Source organism: Myiozetetes cayanensis, unplaced genomic scaffold (assembly GCF_022539395.1).
Source record: "Myiozetetes cayanensis isolate MyiCay16 unplaced genomic scaffold, myiCay2020 scf13, whole genome shotgun sequence".
Classification (NCBI taxonomy): Eukaryota; Metazoa; Chordata; class Aves; order Passeriformes; family Tyrannidae; genus Myiozetetes; species Myiozetetes cayanensis.
In genome coordinates, this window is record NW_026086937.1 from 11,196,855 (window position 1) to 11,221,582 (window position 24,728).

General features: G+C 46.4%; 1 protein-coding gene across 4 annotated transcripts in view; it reads left to right on the plus strand.

Annotated features, from left to right (window-relative positions):
• The window catches only part of LSG1 (large 60S subunit nuclear export GTPase 1), a 111,135-nt gene extending 95,921 nt beyond the window's left edge, over positions 1-15,214 (plus strand). For all 4 annotated transcript variants that reach the window (XM_050308706.1, XM_050308707.1, XM_050308708.1 and 1 more), the window contains 9 exons: positions 1,290-1,350; positions 2,043-2,219; positions 3,357-3,782; positions 4,051-4,152; positions 4,742-4,885; positions 5,199-5,322; positions 5,883-5,962; positions 6,601-6,774; positions 8,066-15,214. In XM_050308706.1, the coding sequence (XP_050164663.1) occupies positions 1,290-1,350; positions 2,043-2,219; positions 3,357-3,782; positions 4,051-4,152; positions 4,742-4,885; positions 5,199-5,322; positions 5,883-5,962; positions 6,601-6,774; positions 8,066-8,245 (1,468 nt within the window). In that variant the 3' untranslated portion in view covers positions 8,246-15,214. The remainder of the gene's footprint in view (positions 1-1,289; positions 1,351-2,042; positions 2,220-3,356; positions 3,783-4,050; positions 4,153-4,741; positions 4,886-5,198; positions 5,323-5,882; positions 5,963-6,600; positions 6,775-8,065) is intronic.
• The last annotated feature ends 9,514 nt before the right edge of the window (positions 15,215-24,728 follow it).

Consider the following 24,728-nt stretch of genomic DNA (forward strand, 5'->3'; position numbering starts at 1 on the left):
TCTCCTCTTGTTGAAGCTTTTTATTTCATGTAGTGTGAGGATGCTGTCTTGGAAAGGAATGGAAAAGTCATTCAGTCCCTTATCTTGCCAGATAATTTGATCTGTTGTCAGCCTTTTCATGTGTTTGCTTCAAACTAGTTCCCAGCAGTGTGATTCAGTAATTTCTCTGTATCCCACCCCAGTACCATGGTGTCAGCTTTCTCTCATATTGATCTCTGAATTTCTTTAACTATGCAGTACCTCTTTGTACCTATGTGGCTTATTAAATTACTCCCTTGGGGGGGTTATTGATTTGGGTTTTTTTGTATGTAACCAACTGCCTAGTGAGGCTGGAAATTCTTCCATTCAACCCTTCGTGTTCTGAAGCTGTCCTGAGATAACAAAAATCCCTGTCAAACAAATAGAATCAGCATGTGGTAATCAGTGTTTTAAACTACCTGCCTGCAGAAGCTCTAGTAGAAGAGACTGTAGTTAAATTTTCCCTGTCCTTCTGAGAAAAGAAGCATGAATGCCTTTGGGATCTGAAGCTATTGCATATAATTGATGTGTAGAACTGATGAGTCTTGCTCAAATATGTGGTGGCAACCTGGTGTCTGGGTTTGGAAGCTGTTTGCTAAAAGCAGGTTGTAAGGCCTTCCTTTCATGGGGGAGCACCATGTCTTGTTGGAGTTTAGGGCTATTTTTTCACTGTTTTATGCTTTTTAGGACAGGAAGACCACAAAGAAATTCTGAAAATGCCTGATATCAAACACTTAAAATCTGCAGGTTGTTTGTGGGAGACTTTATAGATCTTGTTACATGCAAAGGGGACAACCATGTTCCAGAATATCTCTCTGTGTAGGGAAACCCCCTCTTCTTTCTTTTGGTAACTGCCCCACTATAGCTGGGGATGAGAATAGACAGAAATGAAGTTGTGTTATCATAGTTTTTAGTACCATTCTAAAGCACAGAATGCCACTGCTCTGGTTCTCGCCTGCTGAGTGTTTCTGGAGGGTAAATGGATTGGCAAAACTGGCGTGTTTTCCTTCCCACTTGCCAGCTGCCGGGGAATGAGCTAAGTGAGGAGAAAATACTGTACAGCAGTACTGGCTTATAGCACAAGCCTGGCTCAGTTCGGTAGGTGGGCTGCTGAGATGCTTTGTTATTCAGTAAAGGTACTTAGTAAGATAATACAGTAAAAACTATTAAAATTCAAGCAAAACCTAAAAGTGAATAATTGCTGTGCCCTGCTACTTCCTTTAAGGCAAGGTAAGGAGGGATATTTATGGGGTTTTCTTTTGCTTTTGCAGTGATATTGTAGTCCAGATAGTAGATGCTAGAAACCCCCTTCTGTTTAGATGTCAAGATCTGGTAAGTAAATCACTTTTTTGAATAAAGTTTTATATTGTAAGGTTTACATAATGTATTTTTTGTTTAACACATTCAGCCACCTTGAAGCCGTTCTACTGTTGTACCTAAGTGGATATCTTATTAATTTATGCAAGTATTCTGGCAGAAAATTATTTTTCTTTGATGTCTTTTGATATTTCACACAGGATGTTGTGGATTTAGAGGCAATTCTGCAGACATTATATTGCAGATATTAAATTACTCCTCATTACCCACTAAAAGTGTCTTCACTTAAAGGATTTGTTCTGTGTAAAAGCACAGTAGAATAAACATGAGTGAGAGTTATTGCACTGAAAGCAAAGAATCAATTATTGAAGTGACAACTTTGTAATGATAGACTATAGAACACTGTATCAATGAGACATGAAATTGCTCAAATAGTTATCTTAGGAGTTCTTGCTGCAGGATGCTGATTAATACCTTGTCATAGCTCTAAGCAGACAAGGTGTTTGCACATGTGGCCAGCAACAAGCTGTGTTGTGGTAGTTGAATGCTCCAGTTTGCCCTTGTAGTTGTCTGCTAAGCACCAGTTCAACCTAGCCGAGGGGATGGTAAGCTGGGCTACACTTGTGTGGAGCTTACTCTTGTATTACCTTGGGGGGAAGAGGAGTCGAATCCAGAGTATGGACTGATCCTTCTTGTGTTTTTTTCAGGAAAGTTACGTTAAGGAAGTCAGTAATGACAAGGAGAACATGATCCTGATCAACAAAGCAGATTTGCTGAGTGAGGAGCAGCGAGCTGCTTGGGCACAGTTCTTTGAGAAGGAGCGTGTGAAGGTGGTGTTCTGGTCAGCATTGGCAGAGTGTAAACGGCTGTCTGGAGAAGCAAAGGTACTGTGGATGAGCAGCTCAAACTAAGTGTATGCTGGCTGCTGCTGGTAACTTGCTTTGCAGCTGTGCTTGTGATAGACTTAAGCACCTTTCTAGGAGAGGCACTGTCCTCACTGTCCTTGTCTTGGGGAAAGATTATTGTAAAGACCTGTGCAGCTGTAAAACAGCATTTGAATGATCAATTCAGAGACAAAAGTGAGGAGAATAAAATGGTGAACAAAGTGCAGAACACAAAAACAGCCCTTGTAGACCTGTTTGCAGAATCTCAACTTGTTGAAAGAATTGGAAACCTTTCCAAGAGGGAGTGCTATGAGGATTATATGTGCGATGGGATTATCTCTACAAAGTTTTTTTCTCTCCCAGAGAGGAGAGGTGTTTCTTAGAGAACCTGTAGTACTTGAAAGCCCTTTTTTTTTTCCCAGTGGAGTAAACCAAGCTGCTGCCCCAAACTACCTGTTACCAGTAAGTGCTATTTTCATCTGGTACACCCATTCAGCTATGTAATATCTCATATCTCCTTCCAGAAAGACCTACTGTGTTCAGCTGGTTTACAGTCCTTGCATAAAATGTTTTTACAGACTAATTTAAAAGTAAGACTGAAAATGTTAGTTCTGTTCTCTTTTTTTGAAAAGAAAGGTCAAAATACTATTGTTATGAAAAGGTATTCATTTTTGAATGGAAACTCTTTGCAGGGAAGAAAAGTAGAGTTGGACTGAGAACAAGACAGCTTGAAATTATTTTAATTAAATATTTAGACCTGAAAAATGGCTTTGTGTTCTGAAAATTTTGAAAAAAATAACATTCATTCCTATTATTAGGAACACTTAATAATTTTTTAAATTATTGTGGTTATGCATGCATTCAGAGCTGTGCTTCTCGAGAGAAACCTCTTAACAAGTTCACAGAGAAGCCGTGAACAGTCCCTGTTGGAATACTTTTGTCATTTGCCTGAAATGAGCTAGTTGTGTCTACATCATACTTAAGACCCCTAAAAATAACTGTGTGATGTAAGCAGTGAATTGTCAGCCCTTGGGATGTGGCTGATGAAAATATGGTTGCTTGCACTGCAGCAACTGCAGTCAACAGCAAGGCTTAGTGCTGTCTTTGCATTTCACCCCTGAAATGCTGTTCACACAGGAACGGGACGCTGAAGGTGTAGCAGAGCACCTGAGTGATTCTGAGGATGAAAGCTCCAGTCAAGAAGAAGACAACACAGCACAAGGTAGCGCAGAAAGCACATCCACAGACAATGCTTTGCGAATTGTAAACCAAGTTCTGCTTAGTGATGATGACAGCAGTGATGAATATGAAGACTGTGAAGAAGATGAAGAGGAGGCCTGGCAAACCTGTTCTGAAGATGAAGATGGGGACAACATAAATGCTATTGTTCCAGAGAGGATGGAAAATAGGACTGATGGTGCTGCAGTGCAGCATGTAGTGCAGGAGCAGAACAGCAATGTCAGGAACTTCAACCATCTGGTACAGAGAAATGAGCTGCTGGAGATATTCAAAACCATGCACTATGGACCAAGGGTGAAGGATGGGGAAGTAAATGTTGGGCTGGTGAGTTGGACTTATTGCTTTAATGGAACTTGTTTAATCTAAATTTTAATTCCATATGCCCTCTATAGCTAAAGTTCATCCTGTAGCCTGGCTTCCTATAAGGCTTTAAAAACTAGCAAGGACAAACCACTGTAGCTCAGTGTTCTCCACTGCTTACCCTGGTTTTTTAGTACACTTTATTGGAGTACTCTTGTGTCAGAGCTCTGTCAGTCTTCTGGCATCACCCTACCTGATACCATTGATACCGTTCCACTTCTTTGTCATCCAGGTGGGTTACCCTAATGTTGGCAAAAGTTCAACTATCAACACAATCCTTGGAAACAAGAAGGTGTCAGTATCTGCTACACCAGGCCGTACAAAACACTTTCAGGTATTGCTAACAAACAGCATCGATCTTTTTTTGTTATTTCTTTTTCCCCAGTGGAAGGGAGCTTCATTTTGAGCTAGTTGCAACCACATGCACTCACTGAGAACTCTGCCATCCTAAACTCTGGCCAGCAGAGTATGTTAGAGAGGGGTGGTCTTGATGTATAGAATTTTGGAACTTTAGTTCTTGCTTCCAAACTCTTGCTACAGTGCGAGTAACTTATGAGAGCTGCTGATCAAGCTTTAATTTGGAGGTAGCAACTCCAGTGCTATAATGTGGGACCATTGTGGGATTTGCACTTGCTCAACCTGTTTTAAAACACAGTTAAAGGTTTCTGAGGTGCTTCCTTCTCTCCCATTAGACTGTAGAGCTGAAGGTCTTGCTGCCCCCATCTGGACACCTTATTTCCTTAATTCATCACCCGGGGCCAGCAGGGCAGATGTCTGTGTTAGTAGAATTTCTGCATCCATGTTTCATCTATGCATTTGACTCATTTTTTTTGTTCCTGTTTCCTCCCTGGACACTGACTTGATGACATGAACTAATTGGTTATTTTCATGTAGACGTGAACTAATTGATGATTTTCATGTAGACCCTGTACGTGGAGCCTGGCCTGTGCCTTTGTGATTGCCCTGGTCTGGTGATGCCATCTTTCGTCTCTACTAAGGCAGAAATGATTTGTTCTGGAATTCTGCCTATAGACCAGATGAGGGACCATGTCCCACCTGTTTCTCTAATATCCTTTGCATGGGGTTCGTGGGAGTGTCTGCAGGGGTTGGATCGGGAGGATGCCAAGTAGTGTGTTCCAGCCCTGCTGGCAGCCCAAGTGCTCATGCCTTGAGGGCGATGGGACATACTGGATAAAACAGCCCTCCTGTGTTGGTCTTTTCCCACCTCATTTCAACTTTGTTTTATTGTCAGGCTTGTTTAATTTTTCTGCTTTGCAACAAAATCCAGAAGTCATTCTTCATGTGTGCTCCTGGAGTGACAAAGGGGCAAGGTTACTTGTGTAGCTGAAAATCACCAGGTGGTTTCCTTCACTAGCTTATGTTTGCCAGCATATCCCACGAAACATTTTGGAAGCAACCTATGGAATAAGTATTATAAGGCCAAGGGAAGATGAGGATCCAGATCGAAAGCCAACAGCTGAAGAACTGCTAACAGCATACGGATGTGAGTGATGAACCTTATAAAACCTGTCACCTACACTGTGCATGGTCCTGAACATGTTTTAAAGTTAGGCCCACCTTGGGTTTGTTGTGCATTGAACCTCCATATTAGGACTTGCTCTCCTCTCAGCAGAGCCTTTGTTAATGGCTCATCTCTTGTGTGTGTTTGCCAGTCTCATCTGGTGTGGAGGACATTGGTGAGATACCCTACCAGTCTATAGTGTGGTACTCTTACCCTTTCAGATACCTCCCAATAACTGTGTCTTGAATTAGACTTTGAAGAATGCAGTGAATTCTGATTCTCTGGCCTTAAAAATAAAAACCCAGCAGATTTTCTGCTGCTAGGGAGATGTCAGCTCTCATCATTCCTTTCAGGTCAGGATGCTTCTGTGGTACCTCTCCAGTCAGCAATATTGTTGTTTTTTCCCTGCTTTCCCCAACAGAAGCCTCTTTCCAAGGGGGTTATTTTTTGGACAAAGGATACAAATGTGCAGTTAGGCAGCAGACAAGAACATATTAATGCTTTTGTACTTACACAGAATGTACTGTGTATTTGCCTTCCAGATATGAGAGGCTTTATGACAGCTCATGGACAGCCAGACCAGCCGAGATCAGCTCGATACGTATTGAAAGACTATGTCAGTGTAAGTGTTTCCTACATCTGGGTTTTCTTTCCTGCTAGGAAGTGAATTGAAGGTTTCACTAGAGCCAATAAAGTGAATTCTGTTTCTCTGGATAAAGTCACTGTATATCAAAATACTCGTTTAAGTTGGGCTGGTTTTATTTTTTAAAAGAATAAACTGAACTTCTCAAGCTGCTTAATATTAAAAAGGTGCTTGCTTAACAATATGGTGCTAGCTAAATAAATAATCATATCTCTAAAATAACCAGCAGATATTCAGGAAACATACCCATATTCTATAGCTGGACCAATATTTGGCACTAAGGACTGTAACTCTTGAGTGTTGTAATACTGCATTTTTCTGCAGCACCTCTCAGCAACTTATTTTTGAGAATTTCTTAATAGGATCCTCCAGTGCTCCTGAGAGTTTTGCACTGTATTGTTTGCAGCTGGAAATGGTGCTTTGATGTAGAGGTGGAACAGTACTTGAACTTAGAAGTTGAGCCAGTTGTTGCCTGGGAGGAGAAATAAAGTGTACTTACAGTTTGCCAGTGTTAGCCTCTGGACTTCAGGCCCTTCTTAGGTTTGGGGTTGTCTTCTTTCCTCTGTGGGTTTCTCTCTGAGTTTCTTTGGTCATAACTGTGTCCATTGCTTTCATAGGGGAAGCTGTTATATTGCCACCCACCTCCTGGTATTGACCCAAATGATTTTCAGCACCAGCATCAAAGATGCCTGGAGAGCAGAATTGTGCAGGCTACTGGACAGGTGAAGCCTGAGAAGAATAACAAAGCAAAGCAGATTGAAAATGTGGTGGACAAAACGTTTTTCCACCAGGTAAATTCTGGAGGAAATTTGTTCCACGAGTTTTTGCTGCAACACTTATTTGTAGTTATTGAGAAAAAAGCCACCTTTGAGGATGGAGGTGTGCTGTGTTGAGTTAATGGTGCTAGATGCTGTGGGATCTGCATATAATTTCTATCTAAGAACTCTGTTCTTTTTATTATCTCTTAAATCACTGGGAATGTCCCAGGTGACTGACAGATTGCTAATGAGCTATGCATAGCTGATTTTTAAGAGGTCAGCAGGGTGACCCTTGTCGTTATGGACCTAACATCAATCTTGAGCAAACGGGGGTGACTGTGAAGACAGATAAAGAGGTTGGAATGACACAGCAACTGACCTAGAACATGGTTTTGGACTTACATGTCCTTCAGACTAATGTTCCTTTTTGAACTGACATTTTTAGGGGATGTGATAAGCTTCTTTAAGACAATTGATTTAGTACTACTTGAAATCAGATGAAAAGAATGCAAACTGATTTAAAATCCAATTGAGAAATCTCAAAAATAAGTAGAAAATGGGAATTTTTCTTAAGATGTATGATTCTTGAGAGGTCCCATAGAGATCTGTTTTCCCCCTACACTAATGAAAAAATGTAATAGTGACTTGTTGTGAAATCCAGAAGCAATTAGGTCTGCATACCTAGCAAAGATCAGAACAGGTGTTTAGCAGTGAAGAGGGTGTGTCATAGACATCATATTCCATTCTCTTTGGTTAGCTGGATATGAACACTACTTCTTTAGCACACCTAAAGATAGTCATGCATTTTGAAAACAAGAACTCAGGCTCTTTTCAAAATAATGTAGAAAACTGTGACCTGAAAAGAATTTTTGGGATTATCAGACTCTTCCTCTGTCTGCCCAAAGTGCTGGCACGAGCTGTGAGCCCCATGAGTCCTACCCACGCTCCAGACTTGAGCAAATTATTTTAGTCTGTGGCTTTCACAGATGCCAGATTTATTTTGCAAAGACAATTTGTTGTGTGCAAAACAGAGGCTGTGAGAATCCATCCCAGTGCTGTAGCTGATGTCTGTCACAGTGCCTCTGTCAGTGCCTCTGCTGGCAGTGGTGGGTGCTGGGGACCTGGTGCAGCTGCAGGCGGAACTGGAGCCTGCTGGCAGGCTTTGAATAGGATGTGTGGTGTGACCTTCCTGTAGCTCTGGAGCTGGGGCTGAGCAGGTCCTGATGGGTTTAAGCTCGCCTGTGTCTGGTTTTACTGACATATTGCAGTTCCTGTGGTTAAATGTCTTCTCATCGGTCACTGGTGATTGTGTTTCCTCTTGCAGGAGAACGTCCGTGCCCTCATGAAAGGGGTCCGGGCTGCAATGGGATACCGGCCTGGCAGCGGCCTCGTGCCTGTGACTGCATCCAGTTCTGGGAATGTGGTAGGAAAGCCCTGGAAAAAACATGGAAACAGGAACAAGAAGGAGAAAATTCGCAGGATCACCAAGCACCTGGAGGCTTAGCTGTGGCACTAGTACCGGGCTTTTCTAGGGCAGGGACTGCACTGTTCCACAGGCCTTAATTGAGGGGTAAAAAAAAAAAAAAGGGTAAGTGGGCATCAGTTGCTCACCTGGTAGCTCTGTGCTGTGGATTGGCCTGGGCAGGGGTAAGGATGGGCTCTGGTAGTTGGAGCTCATCCCTTCTGGGAACAAAAGAGACCTGACTGTGTTATCTGGAAGCCAGCCCAGATGTTTGACTGCTGCTGAAACATCCTTTCAATGGGAGCAGATGGAGCCATGCGGGAGTGTTTTTTCCTTCCATAAAGGATATATTTTACGGCTGTCGCAATCAGAGCAAGCCCTGACTAAAGTCTTTATAAAGAGTTGAACTTCAATGAGTGATGTTTGTTACATTATGAGACACTATTGCTTATCTTCTTTTTTTTTATCCTATCTTTAAAGCTGGTTTATTGATTTGACAGAACACTTTAGTGTGTTGAAAAATGAAGTAAAATGATCTTTATTGCCCTCTTCCTTCTCTGCTGTGCCAGACCTGTTCTGTAGAATCTGGTACTAAAACCACTCCTTATTTCCCAGCTTGAGCAGAGCATGGCACAACTGTGCAAGGAAAATGCTGCTTTTATGTCCTTCATGCTGAGCTGGTATCAGTTGTTTTTCTGTGTGACTTCCCACTGGTATTTTAAAACATTAGCTCCGTTTGACTGGCTAAAATCTGGTGCTAATTTGTCCCTAAATATATTTGAGATTTTTCTTCCTATATGGTATCATGTTCTGTCTCATTGACCTAGTCACAGAAGTGTCTATTAGCAAATTTTAATGGAGTACATGACTATATCTGATGCTAAAAAGACTTTACTTACTTGGGGTCAGACTTAAGTGAGATATACTTCTTAGCTGCCCTGCTGAGAAAATGTTTGTGCACTTGCTCTTCATTTCTAGTGCAGCACAGGGAGTAATGATAGGACTGGAAAGGCTCACAAAGATGAGGCATGCTTTGTTTTTAGGTGGTGGTGTAACAGATGATTGTGGTTTCTGATACTAAAAAAGAGATTGCTGTCTTGTAATTTGTACTTTCTAAGCCTTAAGTGTGGATGGAGAGATGAAAGCAACTGCTGAGCAAAGCCACAGCAGATCTGTGGTGTGCAACCAATCTGGTTTTGGATTTGTGACCCTTTGTGTGTGTGTCCTTTAAGCCAGTTTGCGCTGTGTGTGCGGAGGGTCCCCTGACAGCAGAGCTCTTGGCTTCTACTTCCCTTGGAGTTGAATTCTTAATTACATCACTGCAAGGAAGATAGTTCCCTACCTGCAAAATTAAAGCATAATTACACTGAATGAATGTGGTCAAGGGTATTTAAATCAATGTACTGTAGTGGAAGATTAATTCTTAGGAGAGACTATTTAATCTCTTTCTCCCAGCAAAGGTGATTTTTGCCTTTGCTGAAGAGGTTATGCCTTAGCCAAATCACTCTGATCCAACTTCTCCACCCTCCTTGCAGAAAGATATCTCCTTTGGTCCTTTAGGGACCTGATTGCTCAGAAACACCCATTTCTTTTTGTCCTGTCCTGTGTCCTGAAACTACTGCCTGTCAAATTACCTGCCAAACTTAAGTTGGAGTATCCTTTATTGAAGTTTTGAAATACTATTTTTTCCCATTTTTTTTCTATTTTGTCTTTCTCTTTTCAAAGCATTTTGAATTCTTAACTCATGTTGCACATACCTGAGTTTTCTTTTGCATTCTCTGCCCTCTCCTGTCAGCTGGATCTCCATGAGCCTTTTTGCTGGACAGGCTGTATCCTGATGTAGACCCTTCCCACTGCAGTGAGTGACAGAAATCCCCAGGGCCTGAGACAACTGCTTATTGCTTCTAGGAACCTTTGGCCATGAGACCTGCCAAGTGACTTGCAGTGTTTGCATGAGTGAATGGAGGATAATGTAAATACAACCAAGCAAATACTGTTTGCTGAGGTTTGTTAAATGCAAACTGCTCCAGGCTGTGCTCTTGCCTTGATAGAAAAGGACCTAAAGACTGTTAATATTTCATGCTGTTACTGAGCAGTGGGCAAACTATACAGTAGACAAGGACCATGGTTAAATTAATGCTTTCCTGTTGTGGTTTGGTGTGTTGCTGATGCTGAACTGCATCCCTTGCTGGGCAATGCCAGCCAGGCCTGGCTGACAGCTCAGGGCAAAAACATGCTTTGCAGTGTTTGTTTTGAGGAAAAGCAGTATTTTTTTTCTCCATCGAAGCATCATAGGTGAGCAAGTGAGAGGAGGGGGATGCCAGGATGCAAGTCACTGAGCCACTCTGCTGTTGGGTGCTGCTAACTGCCATTGATGGCAGGCGATACAGGAGCCTCAATCCTCTCAGCTTGGCAGAGTCAGCACTACACAAGTCCTCTGCCCATCACCCCACTGCAGCCCACACTGTGGGGCTGTCAGGGTCAGGTGACTGATCTTTTCCCAACGTCTCAACTCAAGGATGATGGCTTTTGCACAGGGGAGTCCGCAGCAAGGGACTGCCAGGTGAACATCTCGCCGGCTTTCTGCAGTTGCTGCCTGGACCAAAAATACTTCATTATGTCTCTGGGGGAGGCTGAACTCCTTCTCTTCTGCCGTTAGGGGCCAGCCTTTCCCAGACAGAGGAGCAGTCCTGGCACCCCCAGCAGCAGGGCTGGGTCCTGTTCCAGTTCAGGATCCCAGCAGAGATGCAGGTCCCCAGGGACTCCACCCTATGCTCACCCATATGGAGTAGCACACGAGCTGCTGTTTTCAGTCAACCTGGCAAAGAAGTGGCCAAAAAGCCCACAGTGGGGGAGCATGGCTCTGGTCCTGGCAAGGCAGGAGCTGGGTCCAGAGCCTTTCAGGCTGTTTCTATGAAACTTAAGCAACTCTTTCCTGATTGTCCTGAGGCACTGTTGCTTTAAAGTAAGAAGCAGCTTTTTCTTCTTGGGTCACAGATCTTTCCCTCCTGTGAGGAGCTTCAAGCCAGACCCCAGCAGGTTCCTACAAGTCTGTGAGGAGCAGCATTGTGCTGTCCACCTTCCCTGTGTGGTGGCTCTAGTCCAGCTTTTTTACTGAGTTTTTTATTTTTTGCTGCAAAAGGAAAAAAGTATTGGGGAAAAATGTCACGGAGATGCTGAAAGAGAGGCAGGGAGCAGCTTTCTGGTGTACCTCAGAATATAATCTCTCAGGGTTAAATGCTTGAGTACCCAAGACATCTTGGGACATGAAGAGAGGTCATGGTGAGGACAAGAGGAAAAGAAACCGCAGTTGAGTCAGAGGAACCCTGCCCCAGTGTTCTTTCGTGCCGGGGCTGTGGGAAAAGGGTCTATCCCGTTGGTGGTGTCAGGGCATGAGGACTGCTTGTGCTGGGTGGAGCAGGCTTTAGTTTGCCCTCCTGGAAATGTCCTCAGCCCCTTGTCACTTGGGAGTTACAGCATTTGAGGCAAAGAAGCAAAAACATTGTCATGTCCATGAGGGGAAGGTCCTGCAGTCCAGCCAGGCTTTTGCTGCCTGCACAGAGCAAAAGGAAGCTGAAAGCCTCTGCAGAGCCTCTTTATGTTGATCAGTGCTGATGAACCAGTGTAAGCTCCTCTGGGACTTCACAGGGTCCTCAGCAAAAGTTGTCTCTGTTTGGCGGCTCTTGGAACCAGCTGCATTCATGCAGTGCAGAGGGATGCTGGAACCATTGCTGTGTGGGTCCCAGGGTAAAGGGATTCTCCTCTTGACACGCTCAGTATCTTTCTTGGACATATGCTCCTGACCCCTCTCCTCACATGAGACAGGGAGGGAAGTGTGTGAGAGAAGTGGAAACCATTTCTATTCTGCTTTGAGCTTTGCTTGTGTTGTGATGCAGACAGAGAGAACCAAATACTTTCTAGTTTCAAATACAGTCAGTTCTCCTTTCTGGGGAAGAAGGCAATGCAGGTCCTGTGCTGCCCAGGGAGCTGTGCTGCCCAGGGCTCCCTCTCACCTGCCTGTGGCACTGCGTGCTCCTTTCTCTTCACAGTGGGACTTTGAAGATGTGATGGTGCAGTGGAGTTGGCCCAGCCCTGCTGCTCAGCCTTGCTCCGGGCCATGCCCAGGCACCTTTGGACAACATGCAGCCCTTCCAGGATGTGCTGAGCACCCCAGCAAAACAAGCAGAAAGCAGCAGAAGGTGCTTCCTTGGGGCTCTCCTGGGGGAAGTGAGAAGCTCTGGGGTGTTGCTACAGGCTGCCATGTTGTGCTGCTGAGGATGGGTCCTGGGGTGGCCAGACCCTGTCTCGTTTGCCTGCAGCAGCAAAAGGAGCCTTTGCAGAGCTCCTGCTGATAAGAAGGGCCTGCACTTATGTTTCCAAAGGCCTGAGCAAGTTGGTGAGTAGTGGCAAGGCTCAGAAATCCAGACACCAGACAATGGAAAGGCTGGAAACAAAGGAAAGGAAATTCTTCTGCTGTATTGCCTTTCCTATGGCGATAAGATAACCTAAAGTGAAACAAAAGTCTCTGCTGCAGATGGTGGGGTGGGCACCTCGGCTGCTTTCTAAAGTGCAGGAGGATGTCTGCATCAGCTGGGACCTCCCGAGCCGGGTGGGGGTGTGTGGCTGTCCTGGGGGTGTGCAGCGGGCAGAGGCGTTCTCGGTGCTTTGCAATGAGTCTTGGAGCAACAGGTAACCTGGCCTGCTCCTGCTCCATTCCATGGGACCATCTGTGTCCTTCATTTACACACTTGCAAGAGAAATCGTGGAATAGTTTGGGTTGGAGGGGACTGTAAAGACCCCTTGCAATGAGCAGGGGCATCTTCAATGAGATCAGATTGCTCAGAGCTCTATCCAACCCAACCTTGATGTTTCTAGGGATGAGGCAACTACTGCCTGTCTGGACAACCTGTTCCAGTGTTCCAGTCCCCACCCTCATTGTAAAACATTTCTTCCTTATATCTAATCTAAATTGACCCTCCTTCAATTTAAATCCATTATTCCTTGTCATATCACAATGGGCCTTGCTAAAACTTTGTCCTCATCTTTCTTGTAGGTGCCATTCCAGTACTGAAAGGCATGTCTAAGGCCTTGCCCGAGCCTTCTCCAGGCTGAACAGCCACAACTTTCTCAGGCTTTTCTCATAGGAGAGGTGCTCCAGCCCTGTGATCTTTATGGCCTCCTCTTGGACCTGCCCCAACAGGTCCATATCTTTCCTATGCTGGGGACCCTGGAGCTGGATGCTGCACTGCAGGTGGGGTCTCAAAAGAGCAGTGCAGAGGGGCAGAATCCCCTCCCTCAATTTGCTACCCATGATGCTTTTGATGGAGGCCAGGACACGCTTGGCTTTCCATGTCACCAGTGCACACAGCCGGGTAATGTCCAGCTTCTCATCCACCAGCACCTCCAAGTCCTTGGCAGAGCTGCTCTCAATCTGCTCTGTATTGAAATCAGGAGTTGCCTCAACCTAGGGGCAGGACCTTGCATTCGCTTTTGTTGAACCCCATGAAGTTCCCATGGGCCCACATCTCATGCTTGTACAGGTCCCTCTGGATGGCATCCCATCCTTCAAGAGTGTCAGTTGCATCACAAAGCTCTTGGTGTCCTGCTTTAAATCTTACTCTAAATGTTCTGGAAGAGCTGAGAAAAATGAGGCCACAGCATTTGCTAGTAATATATTACTCTTGGGTGTATGAACATCCCAAAGCTGGTCTCGGATGTTGAAAGCACTGATGAGCAGCTGAGGAACAGTGACATGTTACATGTGTTATACATTGTATTTCAGAGTGGTGGGGGACAGGGACAGAGTGGTGGTCATGTGGGCAGGGCTGGGAGCAGGATTAGCTATTGCCGAAGAGGAGGCTGGTTATGGGAGTGCAGTGGTATGTGGGAGCTGCTAGGGCAAGGGTTGCAAGGGAACCTGTGCCATGTGTACAGTGCTCCTCCCTCCCCAAAGCACCCAGAGCCAAACAGGCCCCGAGAAGAGGTGTGAGGGACATGGATGGCATCTCAGTAAAGATGGAGATGAGCCTCTGAAGAGGTCTCCTGTCCCAAAGAGGGGATGCGATGGGGTGGATGCCATTTGGACAGCAGAGGAAAGGAAAGGACAATTGCCTCTGCTATGTCTCAGAGTGCAGGGACAGGGAGGTCTGAAATGAAGCTGGTCAGAGACAAATTCAGATTACAGTCTGCGGGCTCAGAGTGGGCCCACATTAACTGTGGAAATCATTGTGGGCTATTTTGGGCAGCGGGAGTGGGATGAATGATGAGAGGAGTTTAGGGAGGCAGGCCAGGGCTGTCTCTGGCTCAGGAAGCCCCCGAGCTGTGACACTGGGAGTGGCAGGGTGGGCTGCAGGAGGTGAGCCTGTGCTGACCTGCTCTGCTCTGGCCCCAGAGGGGAGCCTATGGCGTGTCCCAAGGGCTGCTTTGAAGTCCCATCATTGAAAATTGAACTTCAGAAAGCAGTGGGATAGGTGCTGTGCCCAGCGGGCAGTACCTGGCCCCTTCTTATGGTGGTCCTGGGGTGGGAGCTGCGAAGGGGAGCCCTGATGTTTGTTCAGGCTTTGGGAAGGGGCGTGTCAGGGACCCAGCAAAGGGAGGAGCTGCACGAGAGGATGCACAGGCCCATCGCACACTACTGTGGTTTGCAGCTCTTCAGCAGCTGCACTTGCTCCCTGCCCTGGGGTGCGGTGAAGGGAGATCAGTGGCCTCAGCCCTTTCAGATCTTGTTTTCAATCCCCCTGGGGTGTTGCAGTATGCTTTTGGTATAGAATAGTATGCTGAAGTTTTAATGTTGTTAAAGTGAACATGCTTCCAAAATGGTGTTATAACTCTTTGTGTAAACCTTTCTTCTTCCCAAGATCCCTCACTATACTTTGGAATGTCCTGAGAGATAACTGAAAGCTTACCTATTGGTTGTTTGTAAGGCCTCCTGAACTCCCAGTGGTCACTTTGTAATTCCTCTAAGAGCTATTTAAACAGTGACCAGAACAATAAAGCTCTCTCTACCTCCTCTCCCTGCTTGCTGCTGGCGTCCTGGTCTGTCTGGGGGCCATGAGTCGCCGTGAGGTGGGGGGGCCAGGGGGAGGGCATGCTACCCCCCGGAGCAAGGGGTAAAAGGAAAAGCCCTTTGCCTGGGGTTCCCTCTCCCCATCCACCTTCAACCTTCACTGGGGTTTTCCCGTTTGGTTTCACACTGATAGCCTAGCTCTGGAAAGCAGAGGGCTGAGCTGCAGGCATAAGGAGACAAGCAGGAATCCGCAGCAGCTTTGGTGGGATGGTTGTGACACCTGCAGTACCTGGCAATCGGTCCCTTCAACCTGCCTTGGGAAGCTGATCTCAGCAGCAGAGCAAAAAAGGGCACAGAGCACAGTGACATCGGGCAGGTGTTGTACATCTATGCAATGTGGTTTGCTGTAACTTTTTTGCCAGTTCCCAGTAGCCCTCAGTGGCTGCTTCTGCTGGGGTATTTGGTGAGCTACCAGATACTACTGGCACCAGCATCTCTGACAGAGATCACCCCACCAGCAGCCCCAGCTGTGCTCAGGGGGATGAGGAGCACACTGGAGCATCCTAGCACTGCTGCCAGGCCAGACCTGCTGCAGTCATGCATTGCAAAAGCAGTGAGGTTGGCTGCAGGTACCTGGCATGGCCCCAGTGCTGTTTACCCTCCCTGGCAGGTGATCCAAGTGGGCCAGGCAAGTGTTTGCTGTGGGACATCATTGCAGGTTCATGCTGGCTCTCCTAATGTCCCACAGGTGTCTTGTGGGTCTTCTCCTGCCCTGTGGCTTGCAGCAGAGGGGAGCCAAGCACCTGCTGCTCCCTGCTCTGTCAGGGAATGTGGTTTGTGGGATATATGGACCCACTCAAGAGGTTTTGTGGTCCTCATGACTGCTGGGGAGGTTCCCCAGGTGGCCTTGCAGCAACAAGGAGTGGAGAGATCGTGAGAGTGCCCTGCTCCCCTCACTGCACAGATGCTCTGAAGGCAGAGATGGGCTTGTGGGCTGCTCTTAGGCTTCCTGGTGAGATGACATAAGCTCTTCAGGTGATGATACTCTTTGCCCTGGGGGACTGGGAACAAGGTGTCTCCTGTTGCAATTGGTATTTCAGGGACTGAGCTGTCCCTGGGTCAGGCTGAGCGTCCAAGGGGCAGTGTGGCCTCTGCCTGTGCTGGATCCCTTGAGTGGTGACAGCACGAAGCTGAGTACCTTTGAAGTGGCCTGCAGTGCTCTCTGCACTACTGTTGGACAGGATCTGAACAGCCATTGTGCAAAGCAAAATAAACCCTTCCTATCTGTGCTAGGCTCAGAGGGTGGCTCTGTTTCCAGCTGCAAGACTGAAGAGCCAGCACAGCCCTGCCAGAGCCTGTTGATAACTATCTCCCCTTGTGAAAGTCCGTGCTCCAGGCAGGCAATGTCACCTTATCAGCACTGGAATGTTCCCGGTAAAGGGATCAATCTAACTTCAGCTGCATCCCCATCCCCACCAGCAAATACAATGTACAGAGCAGAGCCAAAGTGAGCGTGGCAGGTCTTTCGCCCTTAGGAGGGTTAGGGCTGCCTGGACTCCTCAGGGAACAGCCCCAGGGCCGGGAACAATAGTGGCCACAGCGCTGGCGACCACAGGGTGGGTGATTACTGAAAAATCATGTGCTTACTCCGACTGCAGCAGAGGCAATTTGTCAAAGTCCCATTTTCTTTTCCCTGATAAGATAGGGCTCGAGGAGCACAATAATGCTTTTCTGAGATACAGTAGTGGATATCTACCCAGCACACACTCAGGGAAGCTAATTTTGGCCATGCTGGGCTGGCAGTGGGTGAGAGCAGCCCTCCATATGTAGGGGCCACAGTCCAAGGGACAGAACAACTGAGCCCTGAGGACCAGAACAATCCTGGGGGGGCAGCAGGGTCACTACTGAGTGCCACATTCCTTGCCCACTGTGGCACTCCTGGAAGGTGCCACTGTTGTCGCTGGCTTCATGGTATGGAGCTGATATGATGTGGCACAGTGCTGCTGCCCTGCCAACACCTGGTAAACTCTGTTTGAGGCTGGAGCAGCCAGGATCAGCAGGCACCCAGAGCATGTAGCTGCACCCTCTCACCCTCCTCCCTCGTGTGCTTGGAACATTATCCGATCCCAAAGGTGACACCATGATGTGAGGCCAGTGTTCATGCCCTGGCCAGGGAAAGCTGCCCATTCTCAGCTGCCTGCACCAGGGCTTGCTAGCTGAGCATGGGTATAAAAGTGATCTTGGCTGCCTGCTGCAAGCCAGTTCCTCTGCAGGCAGCTCCAGTGCCATCAGTCTCAAGAGGAAAGTAGTAAACAGCACCATTAACAAAGCTAGACCTTATGAAATCCGCAGCCTCCCTGGGAACCAGACCCTTTTTTATAACATATACAATATTTGTAGGTGCTGGATCTGGCCTTCCTCAGGAGAGTAATGAGCAGAACAACCCTCTGGCAGAGCTGACTTTTCCATTTTGGCATATTGCTTGGGATGCACTTTCTGCACAGTTTGAAATCTGAGCATAATATTATCTTCATGAACCACATTAACCAGTCTGATAAAGTGACCCAACAAAAGGTCAATGGAAAAGTTAATGTAATTTATTGGCTGATATAAAAAAAACCCCTAATCATCTCTTTTTCCTTTTTCCTGACCCCCCACCCGCACCCAGTGCCCTGCTGGCATTTTCCAGCCATTCCCAAAACAATGGCCAGGGTGGGAATGCTCTGACTGGGTGCAGGTTTAAAGGAGGCTTTTCCTGAGGGGCTGCAGCCACATCTGCCTCCTCAGCTGTCCCTCCCCAAGAGGTGTGCAGGGGATGATGTGCTCAGCCAAGGTCACCAGCCTGGCCAGGGAGAGGACTGGCACCAGGCCAGGTTTGGGCAGACCTAATTTCAGTATGTTTGCTGGATATCCTCTGCTCTGTGGGGTGTCTGGAGCTCATCTGCTTTGGGCTTGCAGGGGACACCTCTGTTCTTGGTCATTTCTGCTGTTTTTGTAGCTGTGGACAGGAGGGAAGGACAATTTAGCCAGGTTCCAGGCACTGTTGCTGGAGTGTCTTGGATGAAGGCCTCAAGGGCCCCAAGAACTCTCTCCATGGACACCACCCGTGCTATGTTACCTCCAGGGGAGGCTGCAGGAATCCCCAGTAAAGGGCACAGGTGCATGGGCACATTCCTTTGCCCAGGCGTGCAAGCAGAGGGGACATGCTGTCGCATAAGCACCCCTGCTCCCTGCACAGTCCTCCCTTCGGGTTTCCCAGGCACCAGGAACATGCTGCCGCCTGCTCAGCCCGGGGCAGGCACTGAAGAGCTGGTGCTCCCCACAGCTACTCAGCATCCGCTTGTCTCCTCTCGCCCAGGAGCTCGAGGTGTGTGCAGAGCTCCAAGAGCTGTCTAGAGCAATTAAGCAGCCAGGCGTTTGTCAGGGCATGACCTGTCCTGGGGAGGCAGGTGAGCTTGCTTGCTAGGGTGGAGCTGCAAAAGTAATTAGTCTTTACTTATGTTAATACCTTACAGGTACAGAAGAAAGGACCCCAGAGGGCAATGGGTGGTGGAAAGGATCCAGCAGCTTCTCTTTCAACATTAGCTGCTACTTCGAAGTAGTGGCTTTGGAGTTGCCACACTCCAGAGCCGTGGAAAAGACAGCATGGGGAAAACATCTGGCAAGGGCTGGGAAAGGAGAAAGCCCAGAACTGCCCATTTCTGTCAGGCTGTAGCACTGTGACATCTGCCACAGTGCTACCATGGCTGGGCATGGAAACTCTGGCTCGAGTAGCAAGTAACTGTCCTCCCTGGCTTCTTTGCAGCACTGTCTCCAGGCCTGGTTCTTGCCAAGGAAAGGCTGGAGAGATGGAGAAAGCCTTAGCAGTGTGACCTGGAAAGCAGGGGGCAAAGAAAACACAGGTAACTTCTAACAATCTTGCCTTGTGTTTTGTAAAGCTGGTTTGTGCACGCTTGTGCATGGGGCTAGCTGTGTCCTTCCTGGGAGCTCCCTGGTCATGCAGCTCTGCCTGCTGCTCAGCCTGCCTGGCACTCTGGGGTGCTTCTGCCTGACAGCAAACGCAGCCCCTCTAAAGTGAGGGAACTGGGTTTCCACACTGTGAATGCTCCCCTGCCTCACTTGGGAAACTCAGTAAGGGAGGAGACATGGAAACAGAAACCCCAGGCTGGAGCTCTGTGGCAGATAACCCTGAGTTTCTCCAAGTCTTTCACAAGCAGGAACCTTGGGATGTTGTGCCCAGCATGTGGGTACGCCTAGTCAAGACATCCCAGATACCAGACTGTGCTGTTTGTGTTCCCAAGATTTTCTGCCTGCCCTAGAAACTGCTTTTCAGTGTCTTGCTGGGGAGCTGATCTTCTCTGGCACAAGATGTTTCTTGCCCAGCAGCTCATTAGGCTCCTGCTCTGTTCCAGCTGGTGCTGGGCCATGCAGGCAGGGCACGCCAGTCCCAGTGGCAGCAATGCTGCCAGTCTGCAGGGCGAACGGGGAGCCACCGTGGCATTGCAGAAGCAAAACTTCTCAGACCATAATGGACTTTGCCCATTTTGTTGAAATAACAGAGATGAAAAAGTTATTGAGGATGACTGATCGTGGGCCAAATAACCAGACAGTGTAACCTGCCTCATTCTCCAAGGCGCCATTTCAGGGGGAAGAGCTGCACACAGGCTTCGGCCGCTGTCCTGTCTGAAAGCAAGGCACAGCCCAGCCTTGCTCTGGAGAGCATGAAGCAGAAGAAAGGCTTCCCAGTGCTCTGTTTTGTTGTAACAGCACTGACCACTGGTCTGCTAGTGCTTTCCCAGGAGGTGCTGTGAGAATAAGGTTGTCTAAGTCACTTCACCGATAACTCTTGGTCTTGATCTGCCCTGGACCACACTGCTATAACTGTGTCCAGTCTCCAGGCACAACAAGGTTTAGGAGTTGTTTCTTAACATGGCAGGACAGGGGCATCTTGGTTTGGGATCTGTGATGAAGACCTGGAGAAGCTGTGGATATCAAATGTCTCCCGTCCTGCAGTCCCCAGTGGTGCAGCAGTAATAGGGAGATTTATGTTTGGCTCCCTGATCACAGAATCACAGAATATTCTGAGCTAGAAGGGACCCCCAAGGATCATCAAGTCCAACTCTGAAGTGTTGGGGATCAAACCCATGACCTTGGCCCAGGATGGTTGCAAGATCTGCTGCTTCTCTGCAAGTGATGTTGAAGGACATAAGGTGAAATCAAGAGCTCCATATGCTATAAAAATCAAATCCAGGGTTTTTATTTTGGTTCAGTAGGGGAACTTTGTTATGATAAATGTCTCAGAAATTGGGAACCCAAACAGCAATAGTTCAAAGACATTTTTCCAGTGCCACACATCTAAAGCTGCTCATCACAGCACAGCTTTGTTGGGCAAAGTGTAACAGGGATTGAATCCTCGCTTCCCGCCGAGGGTATAAGAGCAAGACACTGATTTGCAGGTCTTGAAGAATGTGACAGTGGTATTTCAGCAGCTCTAATGCTCTGCAGCCTGTGAAGGCTGCACAGTAACTGAAAGGAAATATCTTTGTTTTTATTCACTTGGCTTTATTCCTAATTCGCTCTTTGATACCATCCGCCTGGGATAATACGTTTTCAGAGATATGCTTGAAATTAAGGAAATGAGTTTGATTAAGTCCTTTGAGGGAGAAATTAACAACAATAGAGATATTAAAGGCCTTATTTTCAAGCAATTCTATCACAAAATCAAAACACTGTGCTGCTAGATGGCGAGATCCATTAGTAGTGTATGTGCATTCTTCAGCTAGAGAGGATATCGCCTTCTTCAGCTAGGAAAGTTGCCAGAGGGCTTGAATCTGTCCTCTGCGCTGGGTGGGCAGTGAGAGGCAGATTCATTTCACAGTAAAATACTTGCAGCCAAATAATAAATGCACAAGCACTTGCCTTTTACCAGTCGTACTCTGCTGGGTAGAACTGATGATTTCTCAAGAGTCTCACGTTCAAGGTTTGCATGTGTATTTTTTTTTAGCTCTGTTTAGATAGTTGCTTTTATTTTTTTAAACTGTCCTGGGGTAGTTTAGCTGTAAATAGGTTACCTAGTACAGGGTTTATGCTGTGGGTGGAACTCCCCCCGTCTTCCGGAGTACTTCCCCATGAAGTCAGCAGCTTTGCAGGTATCTACTGGGTCCCCTTGGCAACTTTTCCATGTGGCTGGGACAACTGCTACCAAACTCAGCCTTCCTTCATAATGTGGCAGCCTTTGCTCTGCTGTTAGCATCACCAGTGCTGATGTGGTGCCCAAGGTCCACAGGCTGGATGTGACAAACACTGTGCAAGCCACCAGGAGAGTGGTGTCATTGGTGGGGACCATCCATCAGTGAGCTTCTGTGTGTGTACTGCATGGCAGCGTTAAGAAATAATACGGTGGAGGAGTGAAAGCAGGTAAAGGCACTCAGATTGCATCCCACTTTTCTTTAAGTATGATGTGGGCTAGACAAAGGCTGACAGTCCTACTATTACTGACTGAAAGACTTCTCTATTATTTAAAAAAAAAAGAAGGGAGGGGGAAAGGGACAAGTAGCAATAAGAAGGGTGTGCCAAGTAGCTGCACAGTGATTCTGTTACACATCCTGGCAGCAGGGAGGCAGGAGAAGAGAGTGGAAGATAGCTTCTGGGGAGGGAGCAGTTTTTAAATTACCTAAGAAGTAATCTGGAGACTTTTTCCCATGGCAGTTGTTGAGCTAGCAAGTGGAATGGGAAAGCACAGTATTATTTATTTCATTACTATAAGAAGGGACTTTTTAAGATCTTCTTCAAGTAAATGGAGCAATGAATTCTCCTTTCCCTCTGCTGCTGAAGACATGTGACCTATTAGACATGTTGCTGTTGTAATGGAAATTACTAGCCAGGCTATTTAAACTGAGAAGAACTGGATGTCTGAGAAATGGGAAAAAGGATTGGGTGGCACAAGAGAAAAGAAACTTAATCTGTGACAGTCTTGGGCACTTTGTATAATTTGCCCTTTAAGCTCTTTCACAAACTCATCTGGCAGAGAAGTGATAATAAATTGTTCAACAACTCAGGCTTGCCAAAGTAGTTTAAGGAGCTTTCAAAGGAAACTTCTAAACACTTATGGCTTTCAACTGCAGGTGAATCATCTTGAAGAGTGAAACTGTAATTGCAAATTGCTATGCGCCATTTAGTGGGTCACCATATACCTGTCTGTGTGTTCATGTGGTGTGGCACTTAGTTCAAGAGTCAGATGTTCCTGTGTAGATCCCATGCTGTGTCTGAGAGCCCAGCATGGCACGGATGCCACTGCTGTTGCCACCCTACTGAACTCAAAAATCTCAGTTGGCAGAGCCTGCAAGAAGCTTAGGTCAGGGAAAAGAAATAAAGGTAAGAGGAGGAATGTCATATCGACACACAGCCAAGGCATGGAGCTTTATCCACTCTCAGCCCCTTTTCTTATGAGGCTCTTTTTGTTTGCCTAAGGATATATGGGGATTAGAGAGAGTGGGCCATGGGGATTTCATCCCCAAAGCATGTAACACCCTTGCCAAGAAAATCAAACATACAGGGCCAGAGGTGTCCCACAGCTGTCCCCAGGGAGGGCTTGGTGGCACAGGGCTATCAGGGATGTGCTTGCAGCATCTGGGACCAGATGTGGCCAGCTGGGTGCCTCTGCTTTGCGGAGGTGGGTCCCATAACCTCCTCTGAGCTAAGGCACATATTTATACAGCCCTACCAGAAAAGGCAGGGTGGAACACGCTAATATATACACATTAAAGAGACTGAATAAATAAACAGTAGGTTTTGATTTATTTTCTCTGCTACTTGGATATCTTAGTTTTGGCACAAGATAGATTTCATACACAAATGTGGTCTCCAGGTAGGTTCTTGTCCTGACTGATCAGAAACCACGTGCAAAGGAGAAAAACTTAGCAAATGTTCTCAGAGCCAAATGATATTTATGCTGTTTATTGCCAAAGTACATAAAATCCTTGGCCCATATCAGCAAGGTAATATACAACAGGTAACAACTGTTCTCTTCCCTAAAGGATTTGCAGTTACAGATGAGAGATAACAGTGGGTACAGTCAGACAGGGAAAGCACATAAAATGTGATGAGTCAGTCTGAGACTTACTAAATGCTGTACACTTAATGAGCACTGTTCAGACTCACCTGGGAGAGCACAGGGTTTGGTGGGGCGAAACTGGTTGCGGAAAACGCAGCATACGCCCAGGACGCTGGGGTAAAGGTGGTGGGAGAGTGCACTAGAGAAATGTCATGTGTGAAAAATGTTCTGGTCACAGAGAGTTGTAAAGGAGTTGTAAGTTTTATTGTGTGACTTGTACCCAGATCAGGTTCAGGTGGAATACATGTAACTGTGCAATCAAAATAGTCATGGGAAGCCTGTTAAGAAAGGCTGCAGGACTTACTGCTTCTTCTGTCTTCAAGCCCCAAACTGCTTACCTCCTCCCACAGTACTGAGCAAAGTCTTGAGGAATTACACTGGCTGTGAATAGCCATAACATTTCCGAAAACAGTGACAATGCTGGATTGTGCTGCCTGGCTCATTTCCTGCCACCCAGTCCCACTAAGGTGAACTAAACAGAGAAAAACTGTTATTTCTCTTGTAATTTATCTTGCAATTTATTTTTCTTTCCTTATTTCTACTAGGTTAAACACCTGATGCTTTAAAAGTGTATACATGTAAATAACTCATGATGCCCTGTGGCCCCTCCCTGCCCTGGAGAAGCTGCAGCCAGTGATGCTGCAGGAGAGTGGAGGTTGCCAGGCACTTCGAGCAGTACAAACTAGAGTGATGCCAAGAGAGCTGGAAATCAGGGAACGTGCCAACCACAAATATTAATCTCTGAGTTAATAAAAGCCTGCATGGTTTGAGGTTTGCGAAGCAATAAATGAGTTCAAATTTGCCAGTGACTGAAAAACAAAAGCAATTAGGTGTTAAGGGGAAACCTTCTAATGGAAATAAAGATAATACACTAGAATATGCAATGAGTTGAAAAATGTGATGAGAAATTAATCTTTACTTGAAAAATACTAAAGGAATTTTTATGAAGAACATAGGAATGTATGTATCAAAGCAGACCTTTTAACTCTTTTTACTAATAGGGAACAGCAGAATAAGAGCTTCTGTTTAATAGCACTAATAACTTCATAATATTTTTTTTGAGTCATATGGTAGGCTCTTTTTACCAGTCAATACTTCTTTCAGAAAAAAAAATCTCCTTGGCTTCTCTTCATCATAGTCATTTCTAGGTCTGTATGACCTAGAAAGCTATTTCTGCTTATGTGTTTTACCCCTTTTTTTCCACCAAAATCCAGGTGGAACAGTACCAATTTCAATCTCCCTGCCTTCCTATGACTCTACTGGGGACACTGCTAGCAAGTTTGCAAGGCAGTTTGCAAGCAGTTGTGAGCAAAAGTGAGCCTAAGGGAATACCTCAGGGTGATCCAAATGGAAACTGGGGGAGTCCTCATCAATGTGTTGTCAGATGTCTCAAATGGTCACAATTT